This window comes from Ochotona princeps, chromosome 13 (genome assembly GCF_030435755.1).
Source record: "Ochotona princeps isolate mOchPri1 chromosome 13, mOchPri1.hap1, whole genome shotgun sequence".
NCBI lineage: Eukaryota > Metazoa > Chordata > Mammalia > Lagomorpha > Ochotonidae > Ochotona > Ochotona princeps.
The window spans coordinates 41,220,282-41,243,617 of NC_080844.1; the positions used below are offsets into that span (position 1 = coordinate 41,220,282).

Here is a 23,336-nt window from a genome sequence, read left to right on the forward strand (position 1 = left end):
CCGGGAAGCCGGGCCTTAGCCTGCACCTTATTTCTCTCAGAGCAGCTTCGTCCTTTAGATTCTGTATTGGAAGTTGCAGTTTGTGCAGCTCCGATGAAGGGATAATGATGAGATCAATGTGCACGACAGGAAGCGTAAGTGGGACATTGAGGACATGAGAGCAGTAGTCACCGTCATAAAGATGAGGACAGTGACAACAGCTGTGGAGAAAGCGTCTGGGCTCCACGGAGGGGTTTGCCACAGGCACAGGTTTCATGAACGGCCCTGGGACTGACTGCTGGTTTTTCCCTGAGAGCAGAACACTTTGAATAGCTGTTAGTCTTTCAGAGGTCTTTTGTTAAGTCGACAATTTAGCGTTCCTATGCTGGGACATCATTTTCCAACACTGAAAAGTTTTTTTTTTCCTAATACTAAATTTGTATATAGGTGAGGTAGTGTGTTTAAGGGTTTTATCAACCTAGCAACTTGTGTCCAGAAATGAATTCTGCTGAAGGTTTACCTTTTACAAATCATGTGTTTTCTTTTTAAATAAGCATATACTGTTCTCTAGTAGCTTCTGTTTCTGTGTATTGGATTACATATATATATATATATGTAATATATATATTGGTTCAGAAACCCATTGAAACTATGGTAGTTCAGTCACAGATGAGCATCCTTCCTGGTGAATCCTGAATTGTTCTCACGTCACAGAGCAGATGACAAGACCTCCAGTTCTGTGAGATTTTGAAGCTCCAGCCTAAGTGCCGTCAGAGCAAGGCAGCACCCGTGGAAAGGCCTGCAGGTGCTGCCATCTGCAAGGAAAGTTCTCACTGTAAATTAAATTAAATTAAATAGATGAATATATCCAAAAAGACACAGGGTCTTGGCATTTCAGAAGACTAAAGAGTAAAGACAAATCATAAAGATTTTATTTAGGAGACTCGCAAGATGGCCGACATTGGAGGAAGACTGTGAGAGAGCTCACAGACAGAGAGGGCTAGAACGCGACAAAAGCGTAAGTGGAGCAGCATAGAACTACAGGGAGAAAAACGTGAAGTTCCCTGGACTTTGGAACCAAAAAAATCCACACAACTCAGAAGAGCAACCAGTGAAAAACAAAACAAAGGCCAGGGGAGACAACTTTCCGCTCCTGACCTGCTGAGTCACCTCTGAGTGCAGACACTGAAAGCCGCAGACCGATCCACAGACCGACCCACTGACCGACCCGCAAACCGACCCGCAGATGCAGTGGCCGTGAGGACCAGCGGTGATTGGGACCCGCTGGCATCTGCTCACCCTGGTCACCAGGACCCGCCAGGACCTGCGCCCGCTGTGGACATCAGGACCTGGAGTCACCGGGACCCGCCGGCATCTGCCCACCCTGGTCGCCAAGCCCCGCTGGGAACTGCCCCAGCCCCAGAATCCAGGTTCCAGCCGCCTGCACCCGCCGCGACCAGCAAGGGACGCAGCAGTTGGGTGACGCACCTGCGGTGAGGATTCCGACCAGAGGAAGAGGCAGACTGCAAGAACCTGAGGTTTGAGTGAGTTGGGTGGTGACAGTGGTGGGTTGGAGTCTTCGGGAGTTGGCCCCCCAGGGACATGCACAGAGCCTGAACACAATTGGTGCTCGTCTCCCCGCCCCTCCCCCCCCGATACTCCAGCATCTAGAGACACAGGGCGAGTGCCTTGAAACTGCCAAAACTGTGTCTGGGAGAAAGGGAAAAGGCACACTGGATACTCCCCCGTGCCTTTGCGGTCTGGCACTCAGCTGGGCGGTGCTATCCCACAGGAACCCAAGCACGCCTCTGGGCTGGGCAGTCCCGTGCTAGCACTGGGGCGGTCGGTCCCCTGCAAGCTCTGGGGTGGGCTGGCCTGCGCAGGAGGCGCTTCCAGAGAGCACCTGGAACACCCCACGCCCTATAGTCCCATGCTCCGAGCCCTGTGATCCCGCTCACAGGGGGCGCACACAGAGAGTGCCTTCACTCCCCCACGCCCTGTGGTAGCATACCTGTAGCGGACGAGCTGAGAGTGTGCTTTGAATCCGCTGGGCCCTGGAAGTGGCACCCTGAGGTCCAGTGTTCTGGAGACGCACCAAAAGTGCCTTGAAAATTCCCACACCCTGCTACTCCACGCCTGCAGACTCCGATCTCTACAGGATAGTGCTTGGAGACCCCTCAGCACACTGGTGCCTAGGTCTCTCAAAAAAGAAACACTAACACAATGGGAAGAAATACCAGAAAAGGTAATGATCCAGATGAGAGTGCCAACACCCTACCAATAAAGGATCGAAAGCCAATGTCTATTTCGGAGATGCGAGATGAAGACATAGAAGATCTACCAGACAAGGAATTCAAAAAAATAATGTTAAAATATGTCAGAGACAATGAGAAGAATTGGGAGGACTTCAAGGAATTCAAGAACCACATAGCCTCAGAAATACAACAAATGAAAAGTAAAATCCTTGACTTAGAGCACAAAATTGAGAGCCTAACCAACAGAACAAATACAGCAGAAGAGAGGATCTCTGAAACGGAAGACACACAAAACGAACATACCCAGTTCATGAAACAGCTGGAGACAAGTCTGAACAAAGCCAATAAGACCATACAAGAAATGAAAGACAACCTCAGAAAATCAAATATTAGGATTATTGGCCTTCCTGAAGGAGCGGAAAAAGAGTCAGGAATGCAAATGGTGCTCGATGAAATTATACAGGAAAACTTTCAAAACACTTGGAACATGAACCCAGCCCAAATCCAGGACGGTCAGAGGACTCCCAGCAGATATGACCCAAAGCAATCTTCACCCAGACATATGGTGCTCAAGTTCCACTCCAACGAAGACAAAGAAAGAATCCTAAGACAAGTACGAAGCAGAGAAAAGATCACATACCGGGGAAAACCAATCAGGATCACTGCTGACTTCTCTGAAGAGACTTTACAAGCAAGAAGAGAATGGACAAAGATCTTCCAAATCCTGAATCAGAACAACTGTCAACCAAGAATATTGTACCCAGCAAAGATCTCATTCGTATTTGAGAACGAAATCAAATACTTCCACAGCAAAGAGAAATTAGAAGAATATGCCAGCACAAAACCAGCTCTACAAAATCTCCTTAGAAATGCACTAAATCCAGAAAAAAAGGAGGTGAATCATAAGCAAAGATGGCAAACAGGAAGATCTCCCCACTAAAGTCCACACAAGGAAGGGCAATTACACAGATACCAACACCCACAAAAACAAGTATGGCAGGGCAAAATCACAACCTCTCTATTTTAACTCTTAACACAAATGGCCTGAACTCACCAATCAAAAGGCATAGATTAACAGAATGGATTATCAAACAGCACCCAACTATCTGTTGCCTACAAGAGACACATCTAACCAGAAGAGATTCTAAGAAGCTGAAAGTGAAAGGTTGGAAACAGATATTTCATGCCAATGGACGAGAAAAAAGGCTGGTGTAGCTGTCTTAATTTCAGATGATGTGGACTTCAATCTGACACACATCAAAAAGGACAGGGAAGGACATTATATATTGGTGAAGGGACTGATCCATCAGGAAGTAATTACCATTGTGAACATATATGCACCAAATTCAAACGCACCTAGCTACGTGAAGCAATTACTCACGGACTTAAGGGGAGACATAGATATACACACAATAATAGTGGGTGATCTTAACACCCCACTAACAACTATAGACAGATCAACAAAACAAAAACTCAACAAAGAAACAACAGAGCTCATACAAACAATAGAACAACTGGACTTGGTTGACATCTATAGAATTTTTTATCCTAAGGCCACAGATTATACATTTTTTTCAGCAGTGCATGGCACCTTCTCCAGGATTGACCACATGATAGGACACAAAGCAAACCTAAATAACTTCAAAAAGATAGGAATCATACCATGTACCCTCTCAGACCACCACGGAATGAAGCTGGAAATCAGCAATTCAAAATGCCCCAGGAAATACAGAAACTCTTGGAGGCTGAACAATATGCTATTAAACGAACAATGGATCAGAGAAGAAATTAAAGATGAGATCAAAAAATTTATGGAAACCAATGAAAACTCTGACACAACATTCCAAAATTTGTGGGACACTGCCAAAACAATGCTACGGGGTAAACTCATCGCAATTGGAGCTCATGTCAAGGCCCAAGAGAGGCGCCAAATACAGGAGCTAAACACACACCTCCAGGAATTGGAAAAACAACAGCAGAAGAGCCCCACACACAATAGGAAACAAGAAATCATCAAAACAAGGGAGGAAATCAACCAGATAGAAATAAAAAAAAACATACACAAAATCAATGAATCAAAAAGCTGGTTTTTAGAAAAGATAAACAAGATAGACACCCCACTGGCCCGACTGACAAAGAAAAAACAAGAGAAGGCAAGAATTAACAGCATCAAAGATGAAAAAGGCAACATAACAACAGACACCGCATCCATTAAGGCCATAATTAGAAATTACTACAAAGCACTGTACTCCAACAAATCAGAAGATCACGAAGAAATGGAAAAGTTCTTAGACTTCTACCACCTGCCAAAACTTAGCCCAGAGGCAACAAACGACCTGAACAAACCCATAACTGAAGTAGAGATTGAATCAGTGATTAAAGACCTCCCAACAAAGAAAAGCCCAGGCCCAGACGGCTTCACTCCAGAATTCTACAAAGCATTCCGAACAGAACTGACCCCCAATCCTCTACAAACTCTTCAAAACAATAGAAAAAGAGGCAACCCTTCCAAACTCATTCTATGAAGCCAACATTACCTTAATCCCAAAACCAGACAGAGAACTAACAGAGAAGGAAAACTACAGACCTATCTCTTTGATGAACATTGATGCTAAGATACTCAACAAAATCCTAGCCAACAGAATTCAAAAACACATCAGACAGATCGTTCATCCAGATCAAGTAGGATTCATCCCTGGAATGCAGGGATGGTTCAACATAAGGAAATCCATAAATGTGATACACCACATCCAAAAACTGAAAAACAAGAATCACATGATAGTATCAATAGATGCAGAAAAAGCTTTTGACAAAATCCAACACCACTTCCTACTAAAAACCCTAACCAAGGTAGGCATAGATGGAAAAATCCACAACATAATCAAAGCCATATATGAAAAACCCAATGCCAGCATCATACTGAATGGAGAAAAACTGGAACCCTTCCCACTGAGATCTGGAACAAGACAGGGATGTCCACTTTCTCCACTACTATTCAACATAGTCCTAGAGGTACTCGCTGAGGCCATAAGACAAGAAAAAGAAATCAGAGGAATCCAAATGGGAAACGAAGAAGTTAAACTCTCACTATATGCAGATGACATGATTCTTTATGTAGAAGAGCCAAAAGACTCAATACAGAGACTGCTAGAACTTATACGAGAGTTTGGTAGAGTGGCAGGGTACAAAATTAATGAACAAAAATCAACAGCCATAGTGTATGCGAACAGCCCCAAGATGGAAAAAGATCTAACCAGCAAGATACCATTCAAAATAACAGAGAAAAGTATGAAATATCTGGGAATTAACCTAACCAAAAATGTAGGAGACTTATTTGAAGAAAACTACAAACTACTTAAAAAAGAAATTGAAGAAGACCTCAAAAGATGGAGTAACATCCCATGCTCCTGGATAGGTAAAATCAATATCATTAAAATGTCTATACTGCCAAAAGCAATATATACATTCAACGCAATCCCAATCAAATTGCCCAAAACATTCTTCATGGAACTGGAAACAATGATTCAAAGGTTCATCTGGAAGCACAAAAAACCACGGATAGCTAGAACCATCTTGAAGAACAGGAAGTTAGCAGGGGGAATCACAGTTCCAGACCTCTGGACATACTATAGGGCAGTGGTTATCAAAACAGCGTGGTACTGGCACAAAGATAGAGAGGAAGATCAATGGAGCAGAATACAAACACCAGAAGGAAACCCACACAGATACAGCCAAATAATCTTTGACAAAAAGACAAACGACAATCCAGGCAAATGGGAAGGTCTGTTCAATAAATGCTGTTGGGACAACTGGTTGATAGCCTGCAGAAACAAAAAAATAGATCCACATCTCTCACCATACACTAAGATCAGATCTAAATGGATAACAGATCTAAACCTACATCCAGAAACCTTCAAACTTTTGGAAGAAAATGTTGGAAACACACTGCAACACTTAGGGGTAGGCCCTCACTTCCTAAAAAAGACTCCAAATGCAGTAGAAATCAGGACCAAAATAAACAATTGGGACCTCATCAAATTAAGAAGCTTCTGTACAGCTAGAGAAACAATCAACAAAGTAAAAAGGCAACCCACAGAATGGGAGAAGATCTTCGCACACGACATAGGTGATAGAGGGCTGATCTCCAGAATATACAAAGAGCTACAAAACAACCAAAATGTCAAAACAAACAAGCCAGTCAAGAAATGGGCACGGGAAATGGGCAAACACTTCACAAAGGAAGAAACCCAAATGGCAAATAAACATATGAAAAAATGCTCAAGTTCCCTGGCAATAAGGGAAATCCAAATTAAAACATCAATGAGGTACCACCTAACGCCAGTAAGACTGGCCCACATGAATAAAAGCACCAACAACACTTGTTGGCGAGGTTGCGGGGAAAAGGGATCCCTACTCCACTGCTGGTGGGGCTGCAGGCTGGTGCAGCCTCTATGGAAATCAGTATGGAGAATATTCAAACAACTCAAATTCAACATACCGTATGATCCAGCAATAGCACTCCTAGGAATATATCCACAACACTTGTTCTATAAGAAACCAACATGCACTCCTATGCTCATAGCAGCACAATCAGTAATTGCAAAAACATGGAAGCAACCAAAATGCCCGTCAACAGAGGATTGGATAAAAAAACTATGGTTCATCTACTCCATGGAATACTACTCAGCTATTAAAAAAAAAAAATGCAGTTCTTTGTGGCCAAATGGGCCAAACTGGAAACCATAATGCTAAGGGAAATGAGCCAATCCGAAAAGGTTAAATACCACATGTTTGCCTTAATTTAAGATGATATAATGTTATGTATAACATGTTATGTTTTGAATGTTATATGTTGTGTATAAACTAAAATTGAAGTATAGGTGAGGTGGTCACAGAAGGTAACTGGGAACTCGCATTTACTTTTAACATATTGGTTACTCATTACTATGTCAATTAATTCCATAATGATGTAAATTTTTGCTGATGGTATGTTGGAGCTTTCAATTGACTGGGATGATACTCTGCTGGCTCTGTCTTCAGACCAGAGAGGGTATACCTAAGAAGCCGTTGAACTTGACGGGACAATAAGATACTGGACTCTATGTTTGGTATACGCTTGCAATGGGGGAATCTCAACTGAACTTGAGCTGTGGTTATGCAACAAGGTGGAGGAATCCACCATGGTGGGAGGGTTTGGGGAGGGGTGGGGAGAACCCAAGTACCTATGTAACTGTGTCACATAATACAATGTAATTACTGAAGTTAAATAATAAATAATTAAAAAAATATATATATATAAATAAATGAAAATGAACTGAAAAAAAAAGATTTTATTTATAGATAAATGTGTCTATCAGCAGTGTATATAAACACTCAGGAATAGAAAGGCATTAAAATCCTTGACTTGCTTGCTTATTTTCAGAGTCTTACCAATGGCAGTTCATTGTCTGCTTTCCTTTCGCAGACAGACCCTAGAGGGTGTCTCCTTGCAGGCAGTTGAGTTCATGTAAGAAGATTTCTTGGGCCGTGGACTGACATTGGGATCTGGGAGGAATAGGAAGTGTGTAGGGTATCAGAGCTGGAAACACCACTTCACAGTGGGCCAGGGGATAATGTGTGTGTAAAGAGAGACACCCAGGTCTAAGAGAAATGGTTATTTGCTTGTTGCTGTCAGTAATGAGAATAATGAATACTAGCAGTTAAAACACATAAGAGCATTTGCAAGACTTCTAAATTAGTATCTGCACCTGGGAATCGAAATCAACAGTTTAAGCATGAACACACAAAGGAGCAACAGAGATCTTAGTTGTCTTGTCCATAATCAAGGAGCTGTTAAGCCACAGTGATGTGTAGGGTAAACACTGATGTAGCAGAAAGTGAGATATAAACACTGGAGGAACGGAGTGAGTGAAGAGGCTGTGTGCATGTGTGTGTGTAGGTGGGTCATTTTGACACTTTGTCTGATGTGGGGTGGAGAGAGCTGTCCTCATGTTCCCTGGTAGCAAGGATAGAAATTAGTAAAAATAGATAAAATCAGCAATTAGTTATTACTTACATACACATGGTAATACAGTTCTCAGAAATCTAAAATAAACATTATATATTCCTGGTGTTGAATATTGAGGTATAGATTCAGAGAAGATCAACTCAGGATCTTAAATACATAGCAATATTCCTGTGTTTTTTCGTGCACTATTTATAATAACTTAGATCTGGAGTCCTCCTTGATGCTCCTTGACGATTATGGATGTATGAAGCATTAAACACACATACCCACACTTAATGGAATGCGTTTCTGTCTTGAAAAGTATTCCTTATATTTTATTTTGTGTGTAAGACTTACCTAAAATTTTGGGGTAAAAGGCATTTTTTATTACAAAGGCAGATTTACAGAGCAAAGGAGAGACAGAGAGAATGATCTTCCTTCCTTTGATTTACTCCTTATACTGGTGCAATGCCTGGAGATTAGCTGATCTGAAACCAGGAACCAGGAACTTCTTCTGGGTCCCCAAAGCAGGTGCAGAGTCCAGAAATATCGTTCCATCCTTTCATGCCACAATCAGGGTACTCGATGGGAAGTGGAATTGCCATGACACGAACTATTCCAATATGGGAGGCTGACACTTGAAACTGGATGATTAGCTGATTGAGAAATCTTGTCAGGCCCTAAAATTATGTATTTATGAGAAAGTCAGGAAAAAGAGAAAAGATGCAGAGAGAAATAGAGAGATAGAGAGATAGATAGATATAGAGAGAGAGATAGAGAGAGATGTAGTTAGATATCTTCCACTATAGCATCCAGAGCTAGACCAGCCTGAAGCCATGAGGCAGGAGTTTCATATGGGATGGGAAGTGGAGACAGGTTGGAGCAGCCCAGCCAGGATGCAAGTTGGTGTCCAGAAAGGATTCTGATGTCGCATGGGGTGGCCTCTACCCAGTAAGCAGCAATGGTGGCCCCAATATCCTATATTTAGAACAAAATGAACACACCTAGGTCAAATTATGGTATAACTGGTACCAAATCCACGTGAGAGTGGGAGTAGGTTGTGGTGTTGTGTGACAGAATGGATGAGTACAGTGTATGAGGACTTACTATGTCTTTATGAAGAAATGGAAGAGGGGAGGTTGAAGTTTGTAAACGTAAATTCATGACCAAAGGGAACAATGTCTTGATCAGAACATACTCTATACTGAAATCTGATACATCACGAATACGTGTAATGAAAAAATATTCATTGGAAATGTAAAAACTACTTGGTGATTGGAGTCTAAACTAACGTGAATTATGAAATACATGCATGAAATGATCACAATGTATCCCATAATATGAACAATTGCATCCTAATCAAAAGCAGTAGAAATGTGAGCACAAGTTTTGAAATAATCATCTGAGGTAGCTCAGCCATCTGTGTGATAAATCAGCCATCTGTGTGATAAATTCAAACGAAAGAGTCAAAATTGCAAAGAAACTAACACTAAACACACACATCAATAGATATATGTATATCTGATTACAAAAACCTATTTACAAATACTATTGAGTAGTGTCCTACAAAATATCGACTTCCTTTTCAAAAACAATGATTAGCATGTGCCAAATGTCATTATTTTTTGTTTTTTAAAAAGAATTATAGTAGGGCCCAGCGCCACGACCTAGTGGCTAAATCCACTCATTGAATGCGCCAGGATCCCATATGGAGGCTGGTTCTAATCCTGGCAGCCCGGTTTCCCATGCAGTCCCTACTTGTGGCCTGGGAAAGCAGTCAAGGACGGTCCAAGGCCTTGGGACCCTGAGCCCACTTGGGAGAGCCGGAGGAGGATCTGGGCTCCTGGCTGTGGAGCAGCACTGGCTGTTGCGGTGGCTTGGGGAATGAATCTTCAGACAGAATATCTTCCTCTCTGTCTCTCATCCTCTCTGTATATCTGACATTACAATCAAAATAATATTTAAGAAAAGATTTTTTGTTTATTTCAAAATTAAGTTAGACTAGCATTTCATCAAGTGGATGAGTTATATGCATTACTTTAATCAAAGTAAGTTTGTGCATATAAATGTATTTTCATAGATCACGGCCAAAGTACAATACCCAGTTTCTCAGAGGAAGAATTTCCCATGAACCTCCTGTGTCTGCTACAGTAATTCTTTCTGTACACTCTGATCTTCAGGACTGTTGGACACCTGCCTCCTGCTTCACTCAGCCCTCACCTGCTGTGAGACATGGGTTGTGCTGATTCTAGTTCCTGATTCCTCTCTTGTGTCTTCTCAGCTAAAATGCAGGAGGAGATTGAGCGTGTGATCGGCAGACACAGGAGCCCCTGCATGCAGGACAGGAGCCGCATGCCCTACACGGACGCTGTCGTACATGAGATCCAGAGATACATTGACCTTGTCCCTAATAGTGCGCCCCATGCAACGCTCTGTGATGTTAAATTCAGAAACTACATCATCCCCAAGGTAAGTTTGTTTCTCCTACACCACAGGTCTGTGATCTTGAAGTTCCCCAACACAGAATGATTTCAATTTTCCATTAGCACAGCCTGAGAGCAGTGTGAGCCTCCTAAGTGGGGTGTCTTGACATATTGATTTGTGCCTTTGTGGTTTGCAGCTATGAAAACTGCGTAAGGCCCAGAATTGTGGCATAGTGAGTGACTCCTCTGTCAGTTAGTCAGCAGCTCACATGTGCAATATGTGTCATGGCTACTCCACTTCAGCTCCAACTCCCTGCTGATGTGCTTGGGATAACAGAGAAGATTGCCCAAGTTGTAGGTCCAAGCACTCACACAGGTCAACAGGGAGACGCTTTCAGCTTCATCGGAAACAGCTCTTGCTGCTGTGGCCATTTGAAGAGAGAAGCAGTGGATGAAGCTTCTCTGTTTCCTTCTGCCCCTCACTCCCTCCCTTCTATACTATTCTTGCTCTGTTTCTGTAAGTATGTATTTTGAATACATTAAGATGAATGTTTGAAAGAAAAATCTTCCCTTACAATCTTGATTTCTAGAGTCTTAGAATTTTTCTCTACTGTTGAAATAGGTGTACTACTTTTAGGTGCTTACAATTCCACATAAGTGTTAAATATATCAGCTTATCAGCTTCCAACACTCAGGACTTCTATCAGAGTGGCAATACATTTTTAGATGAATTTGGAATAAGTTGATGACATTTAATGCTGGATTTTCCAACTCACAGATTATTTTGCAACCCATACTTATGTCCAATATTTGGAAGACGACTTATTTTTCAGCACTGTTGTTTTATTTTAATTTCTTTGACTTGCTCAGAAAAAAATCTTCCATTGAGAGCAGGTATTTTTCAATTGATTATAGTCTTTTGGAAATAGATTCATAGTCTGTTTGGTTTTGATATAGGGAAATAAAATTGGCTTATTTTTGTTACATGATATCTAGCAACCTTCTTAACTTTATTTTTCATTAATAAAAATTTACCCTCTTGTCCTAATCCTTTTTATGATGAAGGCATGTAGGGTTGAATGAAGTAGATTCTCTGCATCTGTAAGTATGGCCATTGATTCAAGACTGTCTTTATACAATATGTAATCAGTAAATACAGGAAGCACTTACATATTATCTTACACTGAATCTTATGCAGCTGCACTAGATTTGCTGTATTGGTTCAGGATGTTTGTAGTTTGTAGTTTAATTACGAAGCTTTGCTCTCACATTTATTTCATCAAGGTACATACATGTATTTCCTCAAACATTTAGAAACATTCAAAATATTTTCATGTGTTTTTAAAAATAAAAATAAGCAGTACATTACTTTTATTTGTAGTCTCCTACTGTGCATAGAATAGATTAGAGCAGCAAGTGGGTGCAGGCACCCAAGTGCAGGCTTGCTGGAATTCTGGGTTGAGTGAGGAATAACTGGCCACTGAGTTTCAAATGGCTCAGTACATCAAATGCTACTGGAGGGAAATAATTTTTCTGAGTTTCAGCTCATCCTGGTTATTGCATGGTCTGGCTGAAATGACACTGTACCCCTTTGCACATGGGTTTTCTCATCTACAGATGAAAGAGATTTAGAAAGTGATTTCCATCCTTTCTTACAATTACTTGGCTTCTTCAGAATTCAGTTTCTCTGTCTGTTTTATCCAGGGCACAACCATATTTCCATCCCTGAGTTCTGTGCTGAATGACAACAAAGAATTCCCCAACCCAAAGGAGTTTGACCCTGGCCATTTCCTGGACAAGAGCGGCAATTTTAGGAAAAGTGATTACTTCGTACCTTTCTCAACAGGTAACCAACTTATTTCCAATGAACAGAGGGTACAGAACATATTTTTGAAATCTGTGTAAACTTGGGCAGTTTGTGTGCTGGAAACAATAGATGTATTGTTTGTGATTAGAGTTTCACTCCTTGTGTCTATCTTACCAATGATTGTAAAAGTATATTTGTAAGGTATTTTGGGTATGACCAGTTCTTCCAAACTGAGCAACCTGAAGTATATACTAACTGAATTCTGGTGACGTAGATATACTTTAGTAGCCACATGTTTCTCTTATAATGAGACTCATTTAAACTTTCCTCATTGATCATGAGAGTGGTACATGTGTTGATAGTTTTGATGTACTTTGGTGATGGTCCTCACATTGATTGATCTAAGGGATTTCTTTATTTTTCATTTATAAGAAAGTCAAAGCTACAGAGACTGGGAGACAGACAGAGATGTGGTGCTGTGGAGAGAGACAGATCCTCCACTTACTGGTTCTCTCTGTAAATACTTCGAGAAGTAGGTCTGGCCAGGACAAAGCCTGGAGCCTGGAACTCCATCAGGGGCTCATACATGCATGCAGTGTCCCATGAACTTATGCTATCTTCTGTTGCTTTCCCAGGTACATTATCAGGAAATGTGCAGAAGTGGAGTGTTTGGGAATAGAACCAGCATTGTTCTGGGAAGCAGGTGATGCAGGCAGTGGTTTAACTCATCCTGCTACAGCATGGACCTAGAACTGTGGGGAGTTAGTATCCCAGGGTGCATAAAATGCTGTTAAGACACTTGCCGTCACATTCTGAAGGAAGGAAGTAGCCAGAGTATAGCAACCCATTAGGATGAGTGCTTTGAGGAAGGAAAGCACAGGCTGCTGAGGCGGCAGATGAGGAAGTGGCTTCTGGTCATTGACATGGGACATGAGATAGAGGTTCCAAAAGGAAGCAGAAGAGAAGAGCTTTTGAGATCGATGGGACAGCATGAAAACGCAGGATTGGCAATGTTGATGAGGGTAGGATAAGTCTAGAGCTGAATGGGGATGCTTACACTAAAGGAGTGATGCTAAACATAATCGAGAACATAATCGGGAATAAATCATGAGGGTCCAATACAACCATTTTGACCTCATTATCAGATATGGGCATGATAATCATTAATGGTTTTAAATGGACAGCATGTCTTATGGAACCGCACAGTTATACACTGTCCTGATAGGCAGAAAGGTAATAGTTGGCTAAATATTCTGCAGAATTGTTAAAATTTATTATTGAATTATTGGAAGGTAAGATTTACAGACGAAGGAGAGACAGAGAGAAAGATCTGTCCATTGTTTCACTCAGCAAATGGTACAATGCCTGCAACAACAAGAGCTGAGTGGAGTTGAAACCAGGAGTCAGGAACTTCTTCCCGGTCCTCCAAGTGGTCGCATAGTGTTAAGGCTTTGTATAGTCTTCTTATTTCCTAAGCCACAGGCAGGGAGCTGGATTGGAAGTCACCAAAGGCAGGAAGCTGGATCGGAAGTGGAGAATCCAGGACAAGAACTGCAGTGCCCATATGGGATACCAGTGCATGTAAGGCGAGGATTTAGTAACTAGGCTACATTTGGGCCCTCTGAATTTTAAAGGACCATAAGTGAATTAATCTAATTAATGGAAGCTAGAATTAAAAATGTTTATTTTGATCAAAATTTTCATCATTTATACTTTAGAGTGGTTTTCAATACTTCATTAGAAAGTATAAGGTGGAAAGTTTCTCATGGCTTTAATAGTCCTTGAGCTTTAAAAATCTTACCGTTACATTCCATTTGATCAATATTTATGCTCATGTGTGAATGTCCTTCCTTCATCCCATCTTTCTTTGACCTACTGTCCACAATGTGTGACTTTTAAAACTTCACATAAACTCATAGTGGATACATTGTGGTAATAGTGAATTAAATGTGTGACATGGAACTGATAGTCAATAAACATTTGTTGAGAAATGACAGATGTTACATTAGGCTATTGTATAGCAAGTGTTCATTATTCTTTCCATGTGAATATCACAACACCCTCCCAACTACCTTGTCTTCCACTCACTTATCAATTCAATCATTAATCACTTAGTTACTGAATACTTGTTTTGATCATTTCAGACTCAATGCTTAGATGAAAAATCCCCTGTGCTTGTTATTTTCAGGAAAGCGAGCGTGTGTGGGAGAGGCCCTGGCCCGCATGGAGCTGTTTCTATTCCTGACCACCATCTTACAGAACTTCAAGCTGAAGTCTCAAGTTGACCCAGAGCACATTGACACCACTCCACTTGTTAGTGGAATATCCCGTGTGCCCCGGTTTTACAAGCTCAGCTTCCTTCCTGTCTAAAGAGGGCAGGTCACAGGCCTGCTGCTCTGCTGTTTTCTATAGCTCTTCTGTTCCAAGCACCCTGGATCCATTCCCCCAGCATCAGTTCCTTCCATGTTGTGTAATTGACTTATCCTCATTTCTCTAGATCTACTCTCCACTAGGAAGTCTCCTGGGTCCTTCATAAGTGTATGTTTGCTATTCCTGGTAGCTTGTAATTTCTGATTTGACCGCCACATGTTTCAATCCATGCCTAATGTAGAGTTATTAATATGTTGTCAGTGTGAAATGGTGGAAGATCATTGGTATTTGATAATTCAGATTTCTTTCTTTCCTAAGTGTCCAGAATAAAAGCATTATTAAATGTTAAGTCATTTTTCCAAATTCCATCTTTGCATATAATGTAGTGAATATGTAGTGAAATAAAATCAATTACTAGGAACCCATGTTGGTCTGTATAATGATATTCCCAAAGTGAAACAGAAAAGGAACTCTGTTGTGATGTGTAGGTACTATAATTTTAATGTGAAAGAGAGAAACAGTGTTAGGTGTAACTTCAATCTATAGGGGAATACTGAAAGGATTACAAAAGGGAAACTTAAAGTACCTGTGCCTTTCTTCATCTATCAGTCACTCTGCTTCTCAAAGAAAGCATTAATCATGGGGAAAAAAAATTAAGTTTCAATCCCTAGCTCTAGGCAATTGCCTAGGTTGCTTTGTGCCTAGGTAAGCGTTGCACTGTTGGGAGACAAGCAGAGAAGAGCTGGTGGCATTCTGGGCCTTGTTAATGCCAAATTTGTGTTAACTAAACCAATATGCCAGGATAGCTGCTTATTATCTTTTCCTTTCTTTTCTCTTTTTTTCTCAGCATGCTTGGAGAAAGCAAGCTGGGACATGCCTGGGCAGCTCCAGGCAGTGGTGGTCTGGCAACAGATTACCCTGGGAAAGGAGTCTGGGGATATTGGAGTAGTAGCAGCTGAAGACATGTTTGAAAGGAAAGAAATGATTTCTTGGGTCTTCCATGGAACATGCCACTGCCCTCAAAGGCAGGGCAGGGACTGAGACAGAGTGGTTTAGAGAGGGTAAACAGCAGGTCATGTCCGGGTCAGGCCAAGGCACCCATCCAGGTGGGAAACCTGGGTTGGACTACACAGCATCACCTGAAACCTGCTGGTGCTCACCAAAGAAGCAAGGGCTGGGGATATGCCTGGCAGGACTGGGTTGCAGTTCCACCAGTGAATGTCACAGCAGGGGGTGTGCCACATCATGTTTCACTACAATACCCACTCCTTCATGAGAGAACTAGTTCTTGGGGCAGATTCTGTATGGGAACTGTGGGTTTGACTTCTGTGGGACTATAGCACCTGATGGATTATGCAGAGAGTTGGGGTAGTGATGGGCCAATTCAGGCTAGACCATGAAACTCTCCTGACAGGAACACCTGTGACACTTGCAGGACTGACTGAGGCTGGGAGAATACCGATTGGTGCCAGGCTTCCGCACTCATCAATGCATGCAAGTTCAGAGACTGGTGCCAGACCATGTCAAGCAGGGCGCCTGCATTCACAGGCATTGGTCTAGGTCTGGTTGGAGAACTTGGGAACTCCCCTATTGGTCTGCAGCCTACTTCCCCTTTTCCCTCATTGAGCACATGAGTTGGTGTTGGGGGTGTGCCAGGCCAGGCAGGAATACAGCCCCTGTCTCCAAATGTGTGCACCAGGTCTGGCTTGGCCAGGCCTTAGTAGCTGCTGGCATAAAGGAGATTCATGACATGGTATGGATCATGCCTGGACAGGCTGGGCTGCAACAGCTGTCCGCAAGAGCTGAGGCTGTGGGTGTGCCATGGCAACTGGGTTGAAGGTTTCGGCAGGACACACAGAATCCAGGACTAACTAACCTGGTAGGGGAACACTGGGACCCACATACTGCGCTGCATCTCCCACTGCTGTTTGTGAAAGGTGGAGCTATGTTAGACTGGGCTGGGCAAATGCCACATCAATTAGGTATGTCTGGACTGGGCCAGACTGGACTGGGTTCCAGCATCTGTTGTTGTTCTCAAGAGACATAATATGTGTGCGCCTGCAGTTCCCAAGAGGTCACATAAGAGCTGGGTATCAGTGTAGGCCAGGCTGGGTTAGGTTGTCGCACCCAAGAGTGAAACCCAAAATGGGTGTGGGTCAGTCAGACTAGACTTCAGTGCACTGCGAATTCCAGTTGTTGGGGCTGGTCGTGTCAGTCTGGGCAGCAACACCCTGTAGCACAAAGGAGACAGAATGGGTATGGTACAGCTAAGCTCGGTGCATTGCCAGCTGACAAGTTCCAGGACTGGGTATGATTCTTGTCAGCTGGAACACACTCTACTCTAGCAGGTGCAAATCCAGCACTGAGAAGATGCCTGGCATTAGAACTGTAGGCACTCCCCTGTAGGCTAAGCTGTACTTTCCATTGTTGAACATGAGAAACAAGGTTTGGGGCAGTCAAGCATGGTGAATGCAGCCACACATGTTTTATTGCATAAGGACTGTATATGGAGGTTGGTTGGAGAGAGTTAAGCCCGAGTGCCCATGGATGTGCATGACAGCTTGATGAGATGTGATTTGGGTGATGCTATGCCATGGCAGAGTATGGATAAGCAACAACCATGGCTGCATGGATGCACTGAGATGTGTGAGGACTGGGTGTGTCTTAGGCTGGTTGGGCTGGGCCACAGCTTCCGTGAGTTCATATGAGATTTGAGGCTGAGTTGGAACTGACCAGGTAGCTGCATTTGCTGGTAAGTATGTTGACTAGTGTAGGTGACAGACTGAACCTAACCCTGAACTGGCTGGTACATGTCAAAATCAAGTGTGACATCACCCCAGGCAAGGATTTTTGTGGAACTCTCTGACTGGACTACTGAAATCAGACCTGGCCACAGAGAAAATCACAGGACGTGTCCTCTCACCTTGGAGTGCATATATTGTGACTGGGCCTCTTTGGTTTCTGATGCCTTTCAAATAAGGAAGAATGAATAAATCTTAAAACAACTACATCAGGTAAGCCAATTCTACTGCCCAAGCTTTTTAGCGTGTTCCATGTGTTTGTGGATTCACTAAGGTAAGATTTTATCAGCCAATAGACCTTAGATTTTCTCAACCCTGAGTCAATGAAACAGGCATTTCTCAGAACTGTCGAAACCACTGAAGAAACACCTTATGTTTTGATGTTTGTTTGTACGATGTTTTCAGACGATGTCCTTCCTCATCCCTTGAGGATACAGGAGAAAGAAAACCTTGAAGCATTTGTTTCACCTATGTGCCTCTGAGCCTAACCCACCCCACCATAATGGGAGGCCCGCATGGACATGCATTTCTAAACTGGGTCAACAATATTAAAAATAAAATTTAAAAAATGAAAGCAATACTTTATACATCCACTTAGGATATTCTATAAAACCACATTAAATCCAGTTAAGTAGCATATGTATGACATTATATATTTCATACAAAGTATTTCTGTGACCCTAAAAGTATTTTGTAAAAGTCATTCATTTACAGGGTAGGTCCTGGATTCATCAGGACATAAAGTCACTCAAGTCCTAAAGGTTAAACCCTAAACATTTTTGACCCTGATCTTGAGAAATTGCTCCTGTAATTATTAACTACTTATGTAAATTTAGTTTTGTCATAAAATATTGACACAATCAATAACTGTTGGTGAACCCCACAGACTTGAATGTTTTACTGGGTGGAGGGGATGATGACATGGGTATTCAGGATCCAGTGTGAACAATAGTAATTGTAGTTTACGTGTCGTTGGACGGAAGGGATTGTTTGAGGTTCACCTTCTCTATTCCTCTAATAGGGATAGATTTATAATATGTAAAATTAGAATCCAAGAAATGTGAGGACTATGACTGTATGAATTTTCAGAATCCATGGCACCATCATCAATAAAGCATGGTGTAACTGGGTCTGGAAAGACTTAATTTTTCTAGAAATAGACAAACAAAACCTGTGCTGCTCTCTTAAAACACACATGTTTCTGCATCAACATTACCTTTAGTGATCAGGTAAAGTTTAGGACTGCAGTGATGCTCTGATGCAGATGAGCACTGAGTGCCCGTTGCTGTTCAGGTCTGGGTATTGTGGTCTTTGTGTCCTGTGGGTCAGCTATGCTATACCTATCTCCCATCTTCTCTACAACATTGGAGAAGATTGTTGTGTCTATAATTTGCTTCTTTGCTGTGCATTATTTTGTGTTCATTGGTGACAGTGAGAGACCAAAAGCAGCAGAAAAAGCAGCAGAAACAGCCTTGAGTGAGCGGTGAGTGTTGAGAAAGAAGTATAGTCTCTACAGTCTTTCTCATTAGGTTCTCTTGTGCTGGTTCTTGTCACAGTTGTGCTGAGCAAGACTCAGCCTGCAAGAATAAAAGGGGAGAATCCCACCTGTGCATCCCCTGTCTCATTGCTGTAGTAATCAAATAAGAGACATCTCCTTACTGTGAAAACTATATTGTACTGTATTGTACTGTATTTTTTTATTTGTTTTATTTTTTGCCCTGAATGGCAGAGACAGAGGGAGAATGAACTACAGGCATGCACTCACACACACACACACACACACACACACACCCAAACACAAAGTGGTGGGGAACACAGAGAAAAGGGAGATCTCCTTTCTGCTGGTTCTCTCTCCAAATGATCATTATTTAGGGCTGCATGTGATAGAATTCAGAAGTCAGAAGTTCATCTGGGTCTTACAATGGTGCCAAGACCCAACACCTTTTTCAGTATCTGGTAATTTCCTGGATGCATTAGCAGGAAGATGTATTGGAAGCAGGAGAGCCAATAATGGAATTATCACCCTGTAAAGTGTACAGACATCCACGACCTTAACTCAGTGAAGCAGTATGTAGAGTGATGCTCATTTAGTGTAACGCATGGTTGAATTTGCTCAGTTTTGATAACATCATTGCCCAGGCAACAGTGATGTTAGCTGTAGCACAGCAGAACATATGTTAAAAGATCTCGAGTCAAATCCATCTCACGCTTTATTAAGAATATTATTTATTTATTTATGTTCACACCGGTGTGAGAGAGAGAAAGATTGAGCGCAAGTGAGTGAGCTCTTCATCCAGGCATCCCACATAGCTGCTGGGACCCAAGCCCTTGGACTCTCCTCTGCTGCTTTCTCTGGCAGATGAAGGGAGTTGAAAGTGGAGTAGGCAGGACATGATCTGGTGCACTTAGGGTATGCCGGCACAGGTTCCTCAAATCCATTTTCTTGTCATTTATGATGTGTGCGACTGTGGTCAGGTTTTCTGTTTTTCCACAGTCTCCCTTTCCCAAAGGTAAAATAAAACATTGACCTCTGTGTGAGCAACAGAGTGCTAGGATGGATCTCATCTTACTATCCTATGCAAAGGCCTGCAGGTTTGAAGTTTCCACACATGAGTAGAGACTGGCTCCTCTAGGTTTCAGCCTATGCCTAGGGATATGTCCACTATCTCGGCAGTGCCTAGAGAACCCTGTGGACCCTCGCAGTTGACAAGATCCAAAGCTTTCTGGGAACTTTTCTGCTCCTCAACCTCTTCTGGTAATTTGGGTGCTTTCCAGTAACCTGGTCTCCTCCTTCTTCAGCCCAGCCCTGGCCCACATGCGTCTTGTGGCAAGCTCGTGCTAGTCCTGAAATAAGCAACTTGAGGATGCATGCGAGTTCAATAAATTGTGGTGGGCTACACAGTGCCATATTGCAATGTGCATGACAGATATACTGATTGGCTAGGTTTATAATATGTATTAGATACTGATATCCAGTAACAGCATAGTTTATACTCCTAGTTTATTCTCCCTGCCCCTGCCTTATATATGCTTGTGCTTGGTTGCTAATAAATGGACAAGTTCACCATAACTGTCTCAGTACTTCTCTGCAGAGAATGCCTCCTGCAGCATGTTACCTGGGTGGATGATCTACGGCCAAGAACCCCTGTATCACTTCTTGTTGCTGTCACCTTGCACTTAATGGTGAAAGACAAGCACATCTATTTAACTTAGAACTTGCTATAGGTTATAAGGTTATAGCTTATAGCTGTTTAGCTGTTTCATGGTTTGGCAGCTGTCATGCTGGTAGCGGGTGCGGAGTGAAAGGTTGCCAAGTCATGAACAAAGTATCTTAGATTTTAGAAGAGCACCCAACAGACACTTCTAACATACATATCTTAGAAATTCTGATTCCTCTCAATGTCCTAAATGACTCACTCATGAATCCAATCTAGCATTTTGAGTAATCTTTGTATCAAGTAATTTTCTTGAGTGGATCATAGTCATGACTGCACATTGCAGTCTCTTGGATGCTTATCTTAAATTCCCAGTATCTGGATTGTGACCCAGTACAATGAGACAACAATTTCTAAGAGCACTCAGTTGACCATGTAAAGTTCATCAAGATTTTGGTGAGATTAAACATTAATGGGCACAAGTGAGCTGAATGATTTGTCATCTAATTGGATGCAAAGAGAAGCCAAGCATATCTGCTTGTGATCTTGCCAAAGTTGCATACCACCATCTAATCATGAGGAATCTTCAGACAATCCCAGATTGAATGATATTTCTCAAACTCTCAGGTTATGCACTTCAAAGTCTACAAGGGCAGAGAAATACTGAGAACGGAAAATGGGGCAGGAGAAAGGGATAGAGAAGGAGGCATCTCTATACCTACCAACTGCATCACAGAAGACAGCAGTAACAATTCAAAAAAGAAAAGAAACCTCTGTACTAAAAATACATAGTGTGTGGTTCCATTTATATTAATTTTACAAAAAAGATCCAATTAATGTAACATGACATAGGATATTGGAGTGGGAATATGGTAATGGAAAAGAGACATAATGGGATTCGGAGTGTGTGAATAAATCTTCTTCTTGACCCTGTGTTGATCACACAAATTTCCTTCATGATTATTTAACAATCTTCCTTCTGCGTTTCAGATACCTGCATATTTTTTCTGTGTTGTGCTGCAAGGTAGGTGTTTATTGAATATGAGACATTTCTAGTTTATATTGTGCCCTAGAGGAAGTTAGTTCTCCTCTCTGACAATGGATGGCTTCAAACGATGCCCTTCCAGACATCCATTTGTTCAGTGATGAGAAATTGCTTTGATGTGAGAATCGTTGAATGACATCTGGCTTCTGAAACAAGGTCTGGTACTGATGTTCTGTTGAAACTTCATCTCAGAATTCTCACAGGGATTCCTAAGCGCTGGTGTGGAGGCTTATCAAGCTGAACCTCCACCTGTGGCTTTGGTATCACATATGGGTTTGTGTCCTGGTTGTCCCACTTCTGATCCAGAGACCTGATAATAGTTTGGACAAGCAGTGGATGAAGTCTGAAGGTCTTAGCACCCTGTACTCCCAGGGGAGACCCTGAAGAAGCTCCAGGCTTCAGGACAGCCCAGCTGTGAGCATGGTGTCGATTTTTGCAGTGAGCTAGTGGGATGGTAGATCTTTCTTTGTCTTGTCTGCTTTCTCTGTCTGTTTCTCTGTCTCTCTCCCTCTTACTGTCTCTCTCTACTCTCTCTCTCTCTGTCTTTCTGTGTAAATCTGACTTTGGAGTAAAAATAAATAAACCTTTAAAAATGTCATATGTATAAAATTGAGTAGGGACACATTAGTGGATATCTGAGGTCCCTTTTTTCATATAACTATGTGTGAGTGTTTCTTATCATACAAAGAATACACATCAGGAAGGGGCCACATAAAGAAGGAGGAACAGGAAAGCCCACTTGTCAGCTATTAACTGATGTCTGTGAAGACAAGGATGGATTTCACTTTCTGCAAACCAGATGAATTAAGTGCAGAGTGCAGGCAAGCAGTGAAGTTGTCTTGCAGTTATTCTAAAATACAGAAATTTTTTTTCCTCTTTTCTTCACTAACTTGCGGTTCAATTGTAAATTAAGTTCATGTTTATTTGCAAGTCATTGCTGTGTAAGACATTCAGTAAATATCAGTGAACTCTGTTGAACTGTTCATTCAGTTGGAAGAGAGCAAGAATCAGAGGGTGAGAAATTCGACTTGAGCACTAACCCTGCAGGAACCACTGCTTTCCCAGGCCACAAGCAGCACACTGGATGGGAAGCTGAGCTGCTGGGATTAGAACTGGCACCCATATGGGATCCTGGCATGTGCAAGGCAAAGACTTTAGCAGCTAGGTTACCGTGCCTGGCCATATTTTGTATTTTCAATTAAAAATATTTGTATGTTCCTGATACTGTGTGCAAGAGCCATGTGCAAGTATACTGTTTTTAGCTTTAATCACCTGCAGCGTTCTTAGTACTTTTAAAATTAAAAGTCAGAATTTTATTCATGACCAGATTAAAAGTGAAGAACCAGCCTTTCTGTGGAGAGTGAGAATAATTGTGTACAAACTAGAGAAATATGCAATTATGTGACATCCTTTGTGTAATAAAAATTTTATTTAATGTTAAACAAAAGAACACGCCTTTGCATGCAATCACCTTGGTGATGCAGTCAGGCTTTCCGTGTCAGTGCCATTCCAATC

General features: G+C 42.0%; 1 protein-coding gene across 1 annotated transcript in view; it reads left to right on the top strand.

Moving 5' to 3' along the window:
• Positions 1-14,847, top strand: part of LOC101528927 (cytochrome P450 2C14-like) — a 126,770-nt gene extending 111,923 nt beyond the window's left edge. The window contains exons 7-9 of the mRNA XM_058672004.1: positions 10,502-10,689; positions 12,348-12,489; positions 14,639-14,847. Of these exons, the coding sequence (XP_058527987.1) occupies positions 10,502-10,689; positions 12,348-12,489; positions 14,639-14,820 (512 nt within the window). The 3' untranslated portion in view covers positions 14,821-14,847. The remainder of the gene's footprint in view (positions 1-10,501; positions 10,690-12,347; positions 12,490-14,638) is intronic.
• Positions 14,848-23,336: the final 8,489 nt, after the last annotated feature.